Here is a 14225-nt window from a genome sequence, read left to right as displayed (position 1 = left end):
CGTGGCCCCAGAAGCTGAGGTTTCCCTGGGCCTTCTCCTGATTCACTCCACACTTGTTCCCAGCTCTCACCAGTGCCCTTGGCTTTGACTGCTGGCCACAGACACTGCAACCCCTCTGTCTCCAGCCCAGAGCCGCAGACTCCTTATGGGCCTCTTTCCTGAAGGCCTCCTGGGGAGAGCCCCCCCCCCACCTACAGCACCTTTCATGCCCCCCATATTCCCGCCCTGACATCCAGTCCTTTGGACACCTGGACCCAGACTCCTGGCCTCTCACATCCACCGCACCTCTCCATCCAGCCTCCTCCTTCGGCCCAGGTGCGGGCTCTGGTCTTCTCCTGACTCATCCCCACGTGTTTCCCAACATGCTCATCCTAGCCCCTCCTCACCCGAAAGCGTTGCTTTGCCTGTTACTCCTTTACGTAAACCTGGGAGCTCATGGGGATGACCCGTTTCCTTCATGGCTCCTCATCAACTGGGCTCCCAGGGCAAAGCATCACTTCTCCTGTCTGATTGGCAACTCAGGTGGGTGTGGAGGATGCCTCTCCCACTGGACTGTGAAAACCCCTAGAAAGGACCAGTGGTGTTCATGGAACAGGGGGCTCTGCCTCCACCATCAGACTGGGAGTTCTCAGGGATTTGTCTTCCCTTGTCTGACTGAGGATGCTCCCAGAGCAGGGACTATGCCTCCACCATTAGACTGGAGGCCCCCATGACACTGGATATATCCCTTCCCCAGATGCCCCATCCTCGATGTGGCCAAGCTGGTGACTCTTCCTGGGACAAGAAGTGTCTGACTTACCCCTGCAACCTTAGGACCCTGTGCTGGGCCTGGCCCCTGGTTGGGGCGTCAGAAATCATGAGTGATTGAATGAAACGATGAACAAATGCAGGCAGGCTCCAGCTTAAACTCTGCAAGCCCACCTGACCAGCAGGTGGCATCAGGGCTCAGAATCAAAGGAAAGCTGGAGGGGCATGGAGATTTTATTGGTCATCCTTTAGGAGAGGAGAGAAGATGTTTCAGACCCTCATCCCCCAAGACCAGCAGCTGAGAGTCCTGGGGAGGGGGCTGGGTTTGAGAGCTGCTGGGGAGGCCAGAAAAGGAGTTCCTGGTCCAGAGCCTGGCACCACACCCTTCCCTCCACCCCTCCCCTCAAACCAGTACCAGGGACCAGCCTCTGGGCAGGGCTTGGAAAATGACCAAGGAGATCAGATGCTAATGACTCTTGTCCGATCCAATACAAGCCAAGGAGGACAGCATGAAGTGGGCGTGAACTGAAGAGGGACACCAAGCTGATCCTTCCTGTGCCCCCCAGCCTGTCACCCCACCCCATCCCCCACCTCAAGCCACTGGCATCCATCCCTGGGCCCAGGAGAACTGGTACCCTAGATGAGATGCTGCCATCACCCACCGTCCTGCCTTCAGGAAAAAAAAAAACGGGGAGAGGGATCAAGAGAGGCCAGGAGGGGGGCCCCCCACACACACTCGGTTCTGGCTTCTGGGCAGCTTGGGTGTCAGTCGGGCGCCAGGCCCAGCTCCCCGCTCCCTGGCCTCACAATCCCAGCCTTTGTCCGGCGGGACCAGGCCTGGCTGGCTCTGCACCCGCCCAAGGGCCCCTGGAAACCAGAGCAGCTGGAACCCCACCAAGTATTTTTCCAGGCTGGGCCAGGGGCCCTCAAGAGACAGAGACTGAGCAAAGGGAGGGGAGTTCATTCATCCCCGTGTTCATTCATTCCTTCCTCCGACAAATAAGATTTATTGAGCGCCCATTTTCGTGGCAGGCACAGTGTTAGGTGCAGGGGATTCAGCAGCGGCGGGCCCAGGGCAGGCCCACGCCCTCACCCATCTTATTTTCTAGATGCAAATATATACCAACAAAACCCATCTTTCCCTCTGAGGGGGCTGGTCTTCGAGCGTGGGAAGGGAGAGGAGTGCGCCGGATGCGGAAGGTCAGGATGCTACCGACTAAGTCCTATCTACCCCCGCGCCTCTGGCCCTCCAAGGCAGCCGGGGGAGGCGGGAGGAGGGGTCACTCAGGGCTCCACCCACACGCTGCTGTTGGTCACCCGGGCCCCGAACCAGCCCTTCCAGTAGACGCAGTCCTGTCCGCCGTGCTCGAAGCGGACGAAGCGGACGCCCGGCCCATAATCGGTGAAGGTGTGGGAGATCTGTGGGTGGGGAGTCAGGGGGAAGGGGGAGGGAGGGTCAGGCTCGGAGCCCCGAGGCCTCCCCTAGCCACCCCACCCCGGCGCTCTGACCCTCGTCTAGCGCCCTGGATTTCTCAGCGCAGCGTCCCTCCTCCAAGCCTCTCGGCCAGTCCAACCCTGCCCCGCCCACACGGGCCTTGGGCGGGCTTTTCACGAGCCCCGCCCCACCGCCCCCCCCCCGAGCCTCCAAGCTCACCTCAATCCAGCCACCGTCGTCGCTGTCTTGTGGCACTGCCACCTGCCCGCTGTTGAACTCGGCCAGCACGTCCTCGTGCTCCGACAGCAGCTTCACCGTGAGCTCGTACAGGCAGCCGGCGTCTCTTCGGCCCGAGTACCTGCCCCGAGGGAGGGAGCGCCCGGGGAAGGCTTCAGCCCTGCTGAGCGGGTACTCTGGGCCCAACCCTCTACAGGAGTTAACCCTGCTGACCGGTAGTACCAATGTTCCCATTTTACAGATAAGGAAACCGAGGCCGGAGAGAGAAAGTGACTTGCCCAAGTGACTTGCCCAAACCCAAGGACTAAACCCCAGGTGGGCCAGACCCAGTGTTGGGACCAAAGCCAACCCACAGGGACACTTTCTGTTGGGACAGCAGGTGGATATTAAAAAACAAAAACAAAAAAACTTGCCAACATTTAAAACTCAGGAGGGGAGATGGACTTCCACCTTCTCCTGAAAACCCATGGTCACGTGACTGCAAGCTCTCGAGTAGGGAGGCAGCGGCCTCTGAAGCAGAGTAGCCGGTTCCAGTTCGCCCCTCAACCCCGCTCCCCTTCCCCCACGGCCGCTCACCAGTCCTTCACCATGATGGCCGGCTGAGTGGTGTCCAGCAGCTCCTCCCAGTAGCCCTCAGCCTGCAGGTCAATGACCTGCGCTTTGCGACACCACCTGGGAGACTGGGGGTTAGGACTGAGTGGAGGTCCCCTCCCCCGCTTCTCATCCATCCCCCTTCTCCTTACTCGAAGGAGGAGGCGAAGTACTTCTTGACACTCTCGTCGTGGATGAATTCCACCCCGCAGTCTCCGGGCAGCTCCTCCACCCTCCAGCCGTCCCCACCGTGCTCCACGTCGCACCAGCCCTCCAAGTCCTCTGTAGGAACACCACAGCCCCACGCTGGTCACCCAGCCCCTGCGAGGGTGTGGCAGGGTGGCTCTTGCCCCTATCGTGGGGGGAGGATGAACGTGGTCCTTGAATGGTGTCGCGGTGGGCGTGAATGGTGAGCACTTCCTGTTTGTCCCCAGATTCTCTCTCCCTCCCAGCAGGGTCCTCCGCGGGGCCTGTCTTGCCCCAGCTCCCTGGGGGGTGGAAGGATCTGGGAGAGAGACAACTCCCGCCCGCCTCCCCGACTTCCCCCGCCCCGGAGCAGGACAGGAGGATAATACTACAGTCTGTACCGGGGCTACTCTGTGCTGGGCGCTGCGCCAAGCGCCTTATCTCATCCACCCCTCAAAGCAGGCTGGCCTTGTTACTGCCCATGGTACAGAAGGGGAAGCTGAGCTCCCCAGGCCGGGGTGACAGGGCGCGACCCCTCACCTTCCCCGCACGGGTTGCGCAGCAGGTTGCGCCGCCTCTTGCTCAGGAAGTAGAACTGCTGCCAGTGGTCGCGCTCATCCTCGGGGCCGCCCTCGGGTACCAGACCCTCTTGCTGGCACTTGAGCAGCCACAGGGGAGAGCCGTCGACCAGCTCCTTCCAGCGCAGGCACACCAGGCGGCAGGCCTGCACGAGCTGGGCGGCGGGCAGCTCGGCCAGCACACGCAGCAGCAGCGGCTCGGGCAGCTCGTCCAAGTACGCTGCCTCCTCCTCCCCCTCGTCCTCGGGCCGCTCCTCCCCGCCGCTCGCCTCCTCCGCGCCAGCCTCCTGCGGCTGCTCCTCCGGGCTCTCCTCCTCCGGCTGGCCCACGCTCTCTGCGGGCGGGCGGGCGGGCGGGGCGCGGCTGAGACTCCCCCCAGACCGCCCCCGCCGCGCGCCCCGGCCGCCCCAACCCGCGCTGGGACAGTCCTCAGCGGGGGCCGGAGTTTCCGTGACCAGAGCCTGGGACCAGGAGCCCGGGGCCACAGATCAGCTCCAAGTCTGAAGAGTGGCCTCAGAGGCCTCAGTTTCCCCTGCAGTGCCAGTAAACCCCATACCTGAGCCGACAGCAGGAACTGATGATATTCCTGACACAATGAAGCCCCTTAGCCCTCTCGACGGCCCTCTAAGATCCCTGCTCCGGTCACCTCCTCAGGGGAGCCCTCCGCAACTTCCCCTACTACAACATCCTCTCACCTCACCGCTGGGAGTTCCGTCCTTCCTAGCTTTTGTCCAAGGGTGTGATGGTTTATAAACACCTTTCCCTGGGACTAGACTGAGGGAATGAGGGAAGGAACCGGGTCTGGGAAACTCACTGCTTCATCCCCCGTGCCTGGCATCTGGCGCCCTGCCTGGCTCCCTGTCAGCGGCTAATGTTTATTGGGCACTTACTTAGCAAGTGTTAGGCCCCATTCTGAGCATTTTAATTTTTACTCTTTAAATCCTCGCAGCATCTCTTCTAGGTTGTCCCTATTACCATCCCTATTTCGTTGATGAGGAAACTGAGGGACAGAGACGTAAAACCACCCAGGATCACGCAGCAAATGAGTGGTCGGAGCCTGGATTTGAACCCAGGCAGTCTGGCTCCAGAGCCACCTTTAACCACCACAGCCTTGAGAAAATGATTCGTTGAGTTGAGGGTTATGATTTTGATTTCACAGATGAAAATGCTCAGGTTCAGAGATGGGGAGTGACCTGCCAAAGGTCGCACTGCTGGTATTCAGGCAGGGGATACGGGGATCTGAGGCCTGAAGGGAAGGGAGAACAGGGGCTTGGGGATGGGGGAGGGAAGCTCATTAAAAGAGAACATGTGTATCAAATAGGGAGATGTAGTAAGCGCTTGGGAAGGAAGGTTTCTTCACTCCTTTTCCTATTCCTGGCCCTCAGCTTCCTCGTCTATAAAATGGGGGTAATCCCAGGCCAATCAGACAGTCCTGATGTTCACCTCTTCTGAGGAGGGGGCAAGGGCATTCCAAATTATGAGGAGAGGGACTGATATCAGGAGCTGTGGGCTGGACTGTCTCCTGGATCCTGGCTGGCCTCAGCTGGGCCATCGAAGCCTTGAATAAGTGGATACCAAGTGCCCAGTGTCTCCGGAGGAGGAAGAGACAGTGGGGAAGTGATGGAGCCACTCTGGGTCATGGGGGAGGCCACTGCTCTCAGACCTAGGACAGGGTGGGTGGGGGAGTCCTAAGTGCTGGGCCCTGGAAAGCCAAGGTGGTGGTGGAAACAGGCCAGACACCAGGGGAGGAACAGGCAGGGCCTAGACCCAAGGCTGGGTGTTGCCAGGACCTGGGCGGCCAGCCCTTCAACTCCTCATATGCAGCATTTCCCCACCGCCCACACTCTCAGCCCCCTGAGAGCCGAATCAGGGTTTATGTCTTCGGAGCCCAGAGCACACAGTGAGTCCTCAGTAAATCTTATTTAGTGAATCTTATTATTCAGCACAGTTCCCTTCATTGTTAGCTTTTTTTTTTTTTTTTTTTGCCGCATCTTTATGATGTGGGGCTTCACACTTCCCTTTCGGCAAGGAGGAAACTGAGGCCCAGAGAGTCTTACTGACTTCTCCCAAGTCACACCGCAGAACTGTGGGATGGCGGAAAGGAAAATGCCTGCCCTGAAGCCATGTCACCTGCCCGTCTTGCTGCCCACAGCTCTCTGGGGAGCTGGGCCCAGTGCCCTCACCTCTCCACCCCTCCCCCTGCCCTGCCCTGCCCTGGCCCTGGTGGACACCTGATGCTCCCCCGAAAGGTGCACCTCGCCCAGTCCCCTCTCCTGGCCCCAGGCCTGGCACTCAAGGCCCCAGATCTGATTACAGGCCCCCCCCACCCCCTCTTGAGCACACACAACTCCCCACATTGTTGCCTTCGGAAAGTTATCTGGCCCCTGGAAGCTGCCTCCGAGGCTTATTCACTCACCTGGATTGGGCCCCTGAGTCCAGGGAATAGCTGGGCCCTGGGAAGAAGCAGGAACCCATTCTGGGGCCCTATAAAGGGTGGGGCAAGGGGGCCATGGATTGGGAGCAAGAGCGGAAGGAGCTGGGATTTTCAGGGCTGGAGGGAGGGGTGGGGATCTTGGCTGCCTGAGTGAGCATCAGTCTGTTTCCCATTGTCTCCCCAAGCAACAGCCACTCTCAGATGGGCCTGGTGAGGAAGGGGTGGGGGCAGGTCTTGTTCCCACCCTGACTCAGCAGGCAACCCCTACAGGCCCAATGGGGAGTTCTAGAGATGGGGAGCAGGGGATCTTTGGTGCCAGAGGAGATGACTGGGCAGTCTCAAAGGGCCCTGAGCATCGGCTAGAGCTGATGTCCCAACTCTCCCTCACCACCAGCCTGGTTCCCACTGGGCATCCAGCCACCCAAATGAAGGACAGCCCCTCCAGACAAGGGATCCCAGGAGGAAGGCTGGGATGGGGTGGGGAGAGGCCAGTAACCCCAAGAAATTCATGGGGATTCAGGCATCTCATGGCCCAGAGTTGGCAAATGGAAGAAGCTGATGGAATAAAAAGGCTTGTGGCCTCTTCCATCCCAGATAGGTCCCAGACCCGGGTCCAGTAGACCCTCAGGAGGCGGGAACGTGGAATTACTCATACGCTATTTCCCGGGTAAATGGGACCCAGGAGTCCTCCCTCTCTGCCTGTCATCTCTCAAGGCCTCCGGCAGATCAAGACACCAGACAGAGGACTGTGCTCCTTTGAGACTGTCTCAAGGGCTTTGCTTGGGTGAAAGTGTGTCGCTCTGTGTATCGGGGCCCCCTCGCTCTCTGATGCCCCCTCTCCGTAGCACTCGCCCGCCTGCCCCGGTCACCCCTCTAGGGCTGAGCGAGTGGATCCGGCGGCGGCGGCTACCTGGGTCACCGTCTCCGTCCATCGCTGCAGAGCGCGGTCGCGAGAGGAGGACCCGGAGCGCTGCGGGCGGGCTGTCCGAGTCCCGCGGCGGCGGCGGCGGCGGTGGCGGCGGCGAGTCCAGGCGCTGCTCACGTCTGGGTCGGGTCCCGGCCGGCCGCGCCTCTTAAAGGCCCCCGCCTCCGCCCCCGCCCCGCCTTTGGCCCCGCGCCGGGACGCCCCACAGTCCGGAACGATCGGCCCGAGGCCTGAGGCTCCCGGTTCCTTGGCGGACCCAGGAGGCCAAGAAAGGTCGGGAGTCGTTTCTTTTTTCTTTCTTTTTTTTTTTTTTTAATGGGGGCGGGTGGGAGTCCGATTCGGGGCGTCTCCCAGCACCCTCCTGGGGTGGCTGCTGGGAGGAGGCGGCGAGGAGGCTGGGAGAGTCTGGGTCATGCGGAGGGTGTGGGCAGAGGCTCCTCCCGGCACGACACCGTCCCGCCCCAGGTAATTTTCCTACATCTGTGGGGGGCGCACCCCAAGCCGGGTGCTCCCCGCGGGCCGGGGACCGGAGCGGGCCGTGGAGGCGGGGCCGGGGCGGGGCTCGGAGGGCTGGGGCGGGGCCGCATCCACAGGCGACCGCAGGCGGAGGCTGGCTCAGCCCTTGCTGCGGAGCGGGATCGCACAGCGGTGGCAGAGGGCAGGTGACCGGCGGGAGTGGGCGCGGGGAGCGCCGGGGCGGGGACGCGGGGTGCGGGGACCGGGCGGGCGGGCTCGGCGGTTCCGGGCCCAGCAGCAGTGCGCCGAGGGAGGCCCGGCGCGGACAAGGCCCAGGCGGCGGGGTTGCGCGGCGCGGCCTCGAGAGGCGGCGCGAGCAGGAACCCGAGCTGGGGTCGCCATCGATGCGCAGGGGTCCAAGCCTAGACTTTAGGAAACATTTGAAAGCCACGAGGAGGGATGGGAAGTCGAAGGCGCGCGGGGACACCCGGGGCTGGAGCCCAGCCACGGGGATGGGGGTTGGAGTATAGGAAGGCCCGCTCCCCATCGCCCACCCCTTCTCCAGTCCCAGCCAGGCAGAGCATTTCCTCCATGGTCTCGACAAAGTGGCTAGAGCCCTTTGGACCTCGGTCGGAGACAATGATAATTATCCCTCCCCCCCCCCCAATATCTCCGCTCCTCCGTTTTGAGGTTGGGAGAGAGAATGCGGAAGGTACCAGACAGGCTGCAGGGCTGCGAATTGTTACTTCCATGCTAAAGACCGTCCGACCTATTGAAAAAAGCTGGCTCTAGATTCAGAGAAGGCTCAGGCTCCTTTCCCCGCTGCTCCTGTCTGTGTGACCTTGGGCAGATCCTGCTACCTCTTCTGCCTCCTTAGAGGCTATTGTGAGGTGCCAGTTAAAAAAATCAGAGCTCCCCTTTTACTGAGCTTCTGCTGTGTCCCAAGCTCCTTGTACCCCCTCTAGGAGGTAAGTACTGTTCCTGGCCCCATTTTACAGAGGAGGAAACTGAGGCTCAGAGAGGCCCAGTGACTTTCCTGAGACAGTCAGTGACAGTGCTGCGAGGGAACCTCCACCACCACGGGGTGCTGCGAGTACGGGGTCCCGGGGAGAGGATCAGGTCTGTAGTGTAGCTTTTCAACAACCACAGGAGAGCCATGGCGGTGGGGAACATCAACGAGCTGCCTGAGAACATCCTGTTGGAGTTGTTCACGCACGTGCCCGCCCGCCAGCTGCTGCTGCGTTGCCGCCTGGTCTGCAGCCTCTGGCGAGACCTCATCGACCTCGTGACCCTCTGGAAGCGCAAATGCCTGCGTGAGGGCTTCATTACCGAAGACTGGGACCAGCCCGTGGCCGACTGGAAGGTCTTCTACTTCCTCCGCAGCCTCCACAAGAACCTCCTGCATAACCCGTGCGCCGAAGGTGGGGTGCAGACTGGGTATGACGTGCCCCCAAACACACACACTGTCGTAATACCAGCTAACATTCATTAGGCACTTACTATGAGCCAGCCAGGCACTTTGGGGAGTTTAATTCCTTTCTCACAATAATCCTAAGAGGTAGGTACTGTTAGGCACCTGTTTTTCAGATGGGCAAACTGAGGCCAAGAGTGGCATTATTCCACTCTGAAGGTTATTTCCCCAGTGACCTTTCCTAGGAGAGGGAATGTTGGCCAGTTGGAATGAATTGTGCCCAAGACACAAGACCAGGAAGTCAGAGCCATAGTTTCTTGGCCTGGCTCCCAGACTCCAGGACTAGGTCTACCAGGACTGCCCAGAAGACAAAGGGGGCTTTGCTTATGAGAGAATGAGAGATCCAGTCTTCTTCCCAGCACATTCCAACAAAAGGTAAAACAAGACTTCTGCGGTCATCCAGAGCCCCCTCTTTTCCCTTGCTGTGTTGTAAATGATTAAGTAGACACTTTGATGGGATGAGAACCTCAATCTCTATTATGTGGCCAAATTCTGGAGCAAAATGATAGTAAAACAACCCCAAGCTGTCCAGAGCTTTCAGATGCCTGCCTCGCTTGACTCCCCAACGGCCATGTTCTTGACCAGCATGTTGACAAACTATGGTCCATAAGCCAAATCTGGCCTAGGAGCTAAGAATAGTTTTTATGGTTTTAAAGGGTTATTTAAAAAACAAACAAAAAAACCCAAACACTATGTGATAGAGTCAATATGTAGCCCACAAAACCTAAAGTATTCTGACCCTTTATGGAAAAAGTTTGCCAGCCCCTGTTCTTGACCCCAGTTTACAGAGGACAAAACCAAGGCTCAGAGAGAGAAAGCAGCTTGCCTAAGGTCACAGAGCCCAGTATTGGTAGAGCTGGGACTAGACCCAGATCTGTCTGACCGGCACCAGAGCATTCCATCACAGAAGTAGTCTGGTTGTTCCCATCATCAGGATTCCCAGTAGAAATCAGTTACCATGGTGCCTGGCACACAGGCAGCACCTAATACAAGGCAGGCACTGTTGATGTGCAGGGTTCCCCAGCACGGGGCTTGAGGGCAGCTGCTGAAATCCAGGGAGAGGTGCCAGGAGCAAGGGGAACTTGGGAGGCGGCCACTGAGGGGCTTCCCTTTGATACGAACTCTGCTTTCGCACCAGAGGGGTTTGAGTTCTGGAGCCTGGACGTGAACGGAGGCGATGAGTGGAAGGTGGAGGAGCTCTCTGGAGACCAGAGGAAGGAATTCCCCAGTGACCAGGTCAAGAAATACTTCGTGACTTCTTATTAGTAAGATCCAAGGGGTCTCGGGGTGGGGGGAAGCCCAAGTCACTGCACCTTGGGGTCTCTCCTGCTCTGGGAGGGGCAGTCCTAGCCCCCCCAGTGCCCTAGTGGCGAGCTCCAGCCCCTCCCACCCCTCCACCCACCCCCAGCACCTGCCTCAAGTCCCAGGTGGTGGACCTCAAGGCTGAAGGGTATTGGGAGGAGCTGATGGACACCACACGGCCAGACATCGAGGTGAAGGACTGGTGAGTGCTTGGGGCGAGGGTCTGGGGGGGGGGCCCTGCCACTCAGGTGCCCCGCCTCCACCCTGCCCCCCCATCTCCAAGGCCCTGAAGGGCCCTTCCTCTGCCTGCAGGTTCGCAGCCAGACCAGACTGCGGGTCCAAGTACCAGCTGTGTGTTCAGCTCCTGTCGTCAGCACATGCGCCTCTGGGGACCTTCCAGCCAGACCCAGCAACCATCCAGCAGAAGAGCGATGCCAAGTGGAGGGAGGTGTGTGAGCTGGGAGGGGGACAGGGGGCACATTGTCCGAGGCTGAGACTGCAGTCAGACAGGCCCAAGTTGCGATCCAGTTCTGCTGCTTCTTACCTGGGCTTTGGCTGCTCTGAGCTCTCAAAGATTATCAGTGAGATGATGCTGGTAAAGCCATGTTCGAAAAGATTGACTCTTATTAATTACTAATATCAGTTATTACTATTTTCTAGGTTAGGGTTCAGTGAACTTTTTCTTAAAAGGCCAGATACAAATAGTTTAAGCTTTGCAGGTTTTACTGTATCACAACTACTCAGCTCCTCAGCTCTGTCGTTGTGATGTGCAGGCAGCTTTAGCAAGTGGGCATGACTGTGTTCCAATAAAACTTTATTTACAAAAACTGTCAGTGGGCCCCTAGACCATAGTTTGCCAACTCCTGATCCAGACCAGTGCTCTCCAGTAGAACTTTCTGCAGTGATAGAAATGGTCTGTCTGGGACTTCCCTGGTCTGGACGTGGCGCTTTCACTGCCATGGTCCCAGGTTCAGTCCCTGGTCAGAGAACTAAGATCCCGCAAGCAGTGTAGCACAGCCGAAAAAAAAAAAAAGAGAGAAAGAAATGGTCTGTCTGCCCTGTCCAGTTTGGTAGCCAAGAGCCACATGTGACAGTTGAAAACTTAATAAGAGCCAGTTCATAGTACGACTAGGAACTGAATTTTTAATTTTATCCAACTTTAATTAATTTTAACTTAAATAGCCACATGTGCTCAGTGATGACTGTATTGGACATCCTTTGGCAGCTTGCAAAATTTCCTTCGGTTCACCTGAGCTGCACTTAGATAATCCCGTGGAGTGGACCCAGCAGGATTTTGCTCCATTTTACAGATGAGGAAACTGAGGAGGCACAGACAGGGGAGGTGGTCTGCCCCAAATCAGAGGACTAGAATTCCATTCTGCTGACTCTGGGTCGAGCACTGAGACCTCAGCCCATCCTGGCCCCCTCACCCCCTCAGGCAGTACCCCGCTCAGGGTCAACTGCCCTAACCGCTCTCCTTCCTTCCACCTGCCCCCACCCCCCAGGTCTCCCACACGTTCTCCAACTATCCACCCGGCGTCCGCTACATCTGGTTTCAGCACGGCGGCGTGGACACTCACTACTGGGCCGGCTGGTACGGCCCGAGGGTCACCAACAGCAGCATCACCATCGGGCCCCCACTGCCATGACGCCCCCGAGCCCCCAGCCACCTAACCCCAACTGATAAACTGCTGTCAGAGATGGACTGGGCTTGGGATGGGGAGGTAGAGGCCAGGCTCTCCCAGACTTCCTAGTTCATCCTTGCCCCCCCCCCGGTTGCCTCTTCATGGAGCCTCTTCATTTGTACAGCCTTCATATGTTATGGGTAGCTAGCTCTCCACCCGGGGGTCTCAACCTGAATGAGGGGGCCCCTGAGGTTGGGGGGTGCATGGTGTTCCCCCAGGCTCCTCCCCCAGATGCCTCTGAGGGAGGGTCTCCAAGCTCTGCTGGTAACCTAGATCTATGTGTCTGCCTTCCCTTGCTGGGTCATTTCTCACTGTCTTCTTTGAGGGCCCTCAGACCTGGGACAGTCAGGACATCTGGCAAGCCTGTGGCTGCCCTGCATAATACAGTTGCTGGGCGATGATGTAGCTCAGACAGGTCTGGGAGTGGAAGGACGGCGCTGCTGGCCCGTCCTCTGCCCCGTTCTCTGCCACTCCCAGGCTTTCTCACTCTGTCTGCCTGCTTAGCGAGGTGGCTTTGGTCCAGAGGCTCAGGCCTGGTCTGAGATAGGCAGGCCCAGGGTGGGGTGGGGTCCCGGCCAAGTCTGGACTCTCTTCACTGTCAGTGAAGCCCCAGAAGCCACCTGTGTATTAAGTGAGGGCAGGGCTCTCCAGAAGACCCCCCTGGAATCCTGCACACAGTAACCCAGGGCAGGTGGGGGGCAGGATTGGGCCCTGAGAGCTGGGATGTGTGAGCCCTGGATGAGTGGGATGGGAGGGGGGTTTCAAGGACCACCTGTCCACCTCCATGCCGAGGCCAGGCACTCTGTGGCTTGGAGAGCATTCCAAGTGCCCACCCTACCCTTGGAACTGCCATTCCCAGGACCTCCCCACCCTGTCGGACCACGTTCCTGCCTCTCCTTCCTGCTGGAAAGAGAGCAGTTCTCCTATCCCTGCTGCATGTGGCCAAATAAAAGGTGTTCCCAGCCCAACCTGTGCCCTGTGCTTTCTGGGGGAAAAGGCAAACTTCATGGGAGGTCTTGCCCCTTGCCTGTAGAAGCTGAAACTTATATGGCTCTGTCCAAGGTACAGAGAGGGGTTGACATTTCAGGAGCCAGCCTTCGAAGAATGAGGGTCCTGGGACAGACCCCTGGACGAGCTGCAGACATCTCGCACCCAGCAGCCCTCCAGTACTGCCAGCTTCCTCTGGAGGCCTGGCCGCAGGCTGGCGGTGGAGGTTGCAGATATCTTGGGCAACTCTTGCCATCCCAGGCACTACTTACTGTTGTTTCTTTCACTGCCCAGAGCTTTACTGATAATAGACATAGCCAAAGAATTTATAATGGTGCCTGGCACACAGTAGGTGCACAATAACTACTGTTAAATTGCATTATCTGACTCAACAGTGCGCTAGATTAGGGCCTCAACCAGGGCAAGGACTGTTACGGACCAGGGTTCTTGGTCTCCTTAATCAATAGAAATTGATAAGAGGCCAGCCAAGAGTTTCAGATAAGGCTTTCCTGGGACCCCTGCTGCAGCAAGAGGGAGTGAAATCAAGCAACAGTTTCCCTTGCTGGATCCCTCGCTCACTCTGGGGGAGTGGGGGAGCTGGTTCCTTGTATGGGGTGAGGGGAGGGCTATGTCCAGGGGCCAGGCAGGAGGGGTGGCTTAGGTGGTCAGCCCACCCCTTTGGGGGTGGTGTGTGCAGCGGGCATGTGCAGTACCCTGCTTTTGCTCCCAATGCTCTGTTTTTGGGCTCCTCAGAAGTGGCAGTTGGGTTTTTGGTGTTTTTGTATCTTGTTGTCCATAATTTGCCCCAACTGCACATGCACACAGTTATTCTTAGTCCCTTATAGTTTCTTTGTAGCTTGTCAGCTCAAGGAGATTATCCAGGTGCGAGCACTGCAGCAAAGGGTCCAAGGTCCCAGCCTGTCTCAGGACCACCACCCACTAACTGTATGGCAAGTTAGCAAAACACACTCTTCCTCGGAGAATATGCAGCCCTGAGTTAACAACCTGGCCTGGATCAGGCACCCTTGGGCAGTGCACACCCTACATGATCCTTTGTGGTTGCCTGAAGTAGGTGCTTGATAATTATTTGTGGAATGAAGAAAGGAATTAATGAACTTAATCCCAGCAAAAACGCAGAGCGGTTTTTACCTCTAAGTAAGTCCTAGGGACAGTACGAACCAGGCTCAAGGC

The 14225-nt window shown here is 58.2% G+C and overlaps 2 protein-coding genes across 2 annotated transcripts; one reads left to right on the top strand and one right to left on the bottom strand.

Moving 5' to 3' along the window:
- Positions 1–1745: 1745 nt before the first annotated feature.
- FBXO2 (F-box protein 2) lies at positions 1746–4612 on the bottom strand (the record flags this gene model as incomplete). Its single annotated transcript, XM_081215914.1, has 6 exons — positions 1746–2166; positions 2402–2540; positions 2996–3091; positions 3163–3292; positions 3737–4235; positions 4589–4612. 6 exons carry the CDS (start codon positions 4610–4612, stop codon positions 2032–2034), a joined length of 1023 nt encoding a protein of 340 aa, XP_081072040.1. The 3' UTR covers positions 1746–2031.
- Positions 4613–7714: 3102 nt separating this feature from the next.
- On the top strand, positions 7715–13004 carry FBXO44 (F-box protein 44). Its single transcript, XM_081220784.1, is given in 7 exon segments — positions 7715–7795; positions 8739–9010; positions 10199–10325; positions 10469–10564; positions 10675–10810; positions 11868–12000; positions 12003–13004. Coding segments are annotated over 6 exon segments (801 nt in total). The 5' UTR covers positions 7715–7795; positions 8739–8745; the 3' UTR covers positions 12047–13004.
- The last annotated feature ends 1221 nt before the right edge of the window (positions 13005–14225 follow it).

Source organism: Mesoplodon bidens (genome assembly GCF_964165515.1).
Source record: "Mesoplodon bidens genome assembly, chromosome: 2".
NCBI lineage: Eukaryota > Metazoa > Chordata > Mammalia > Artiodactyla > Ziphiidae > Mesoplodon > Mesoplodon bidens.
Note: the sequence above shows the minus strand (reverse complement) of the source record. Positions and strands in the feature narration are given on the sequence as shown.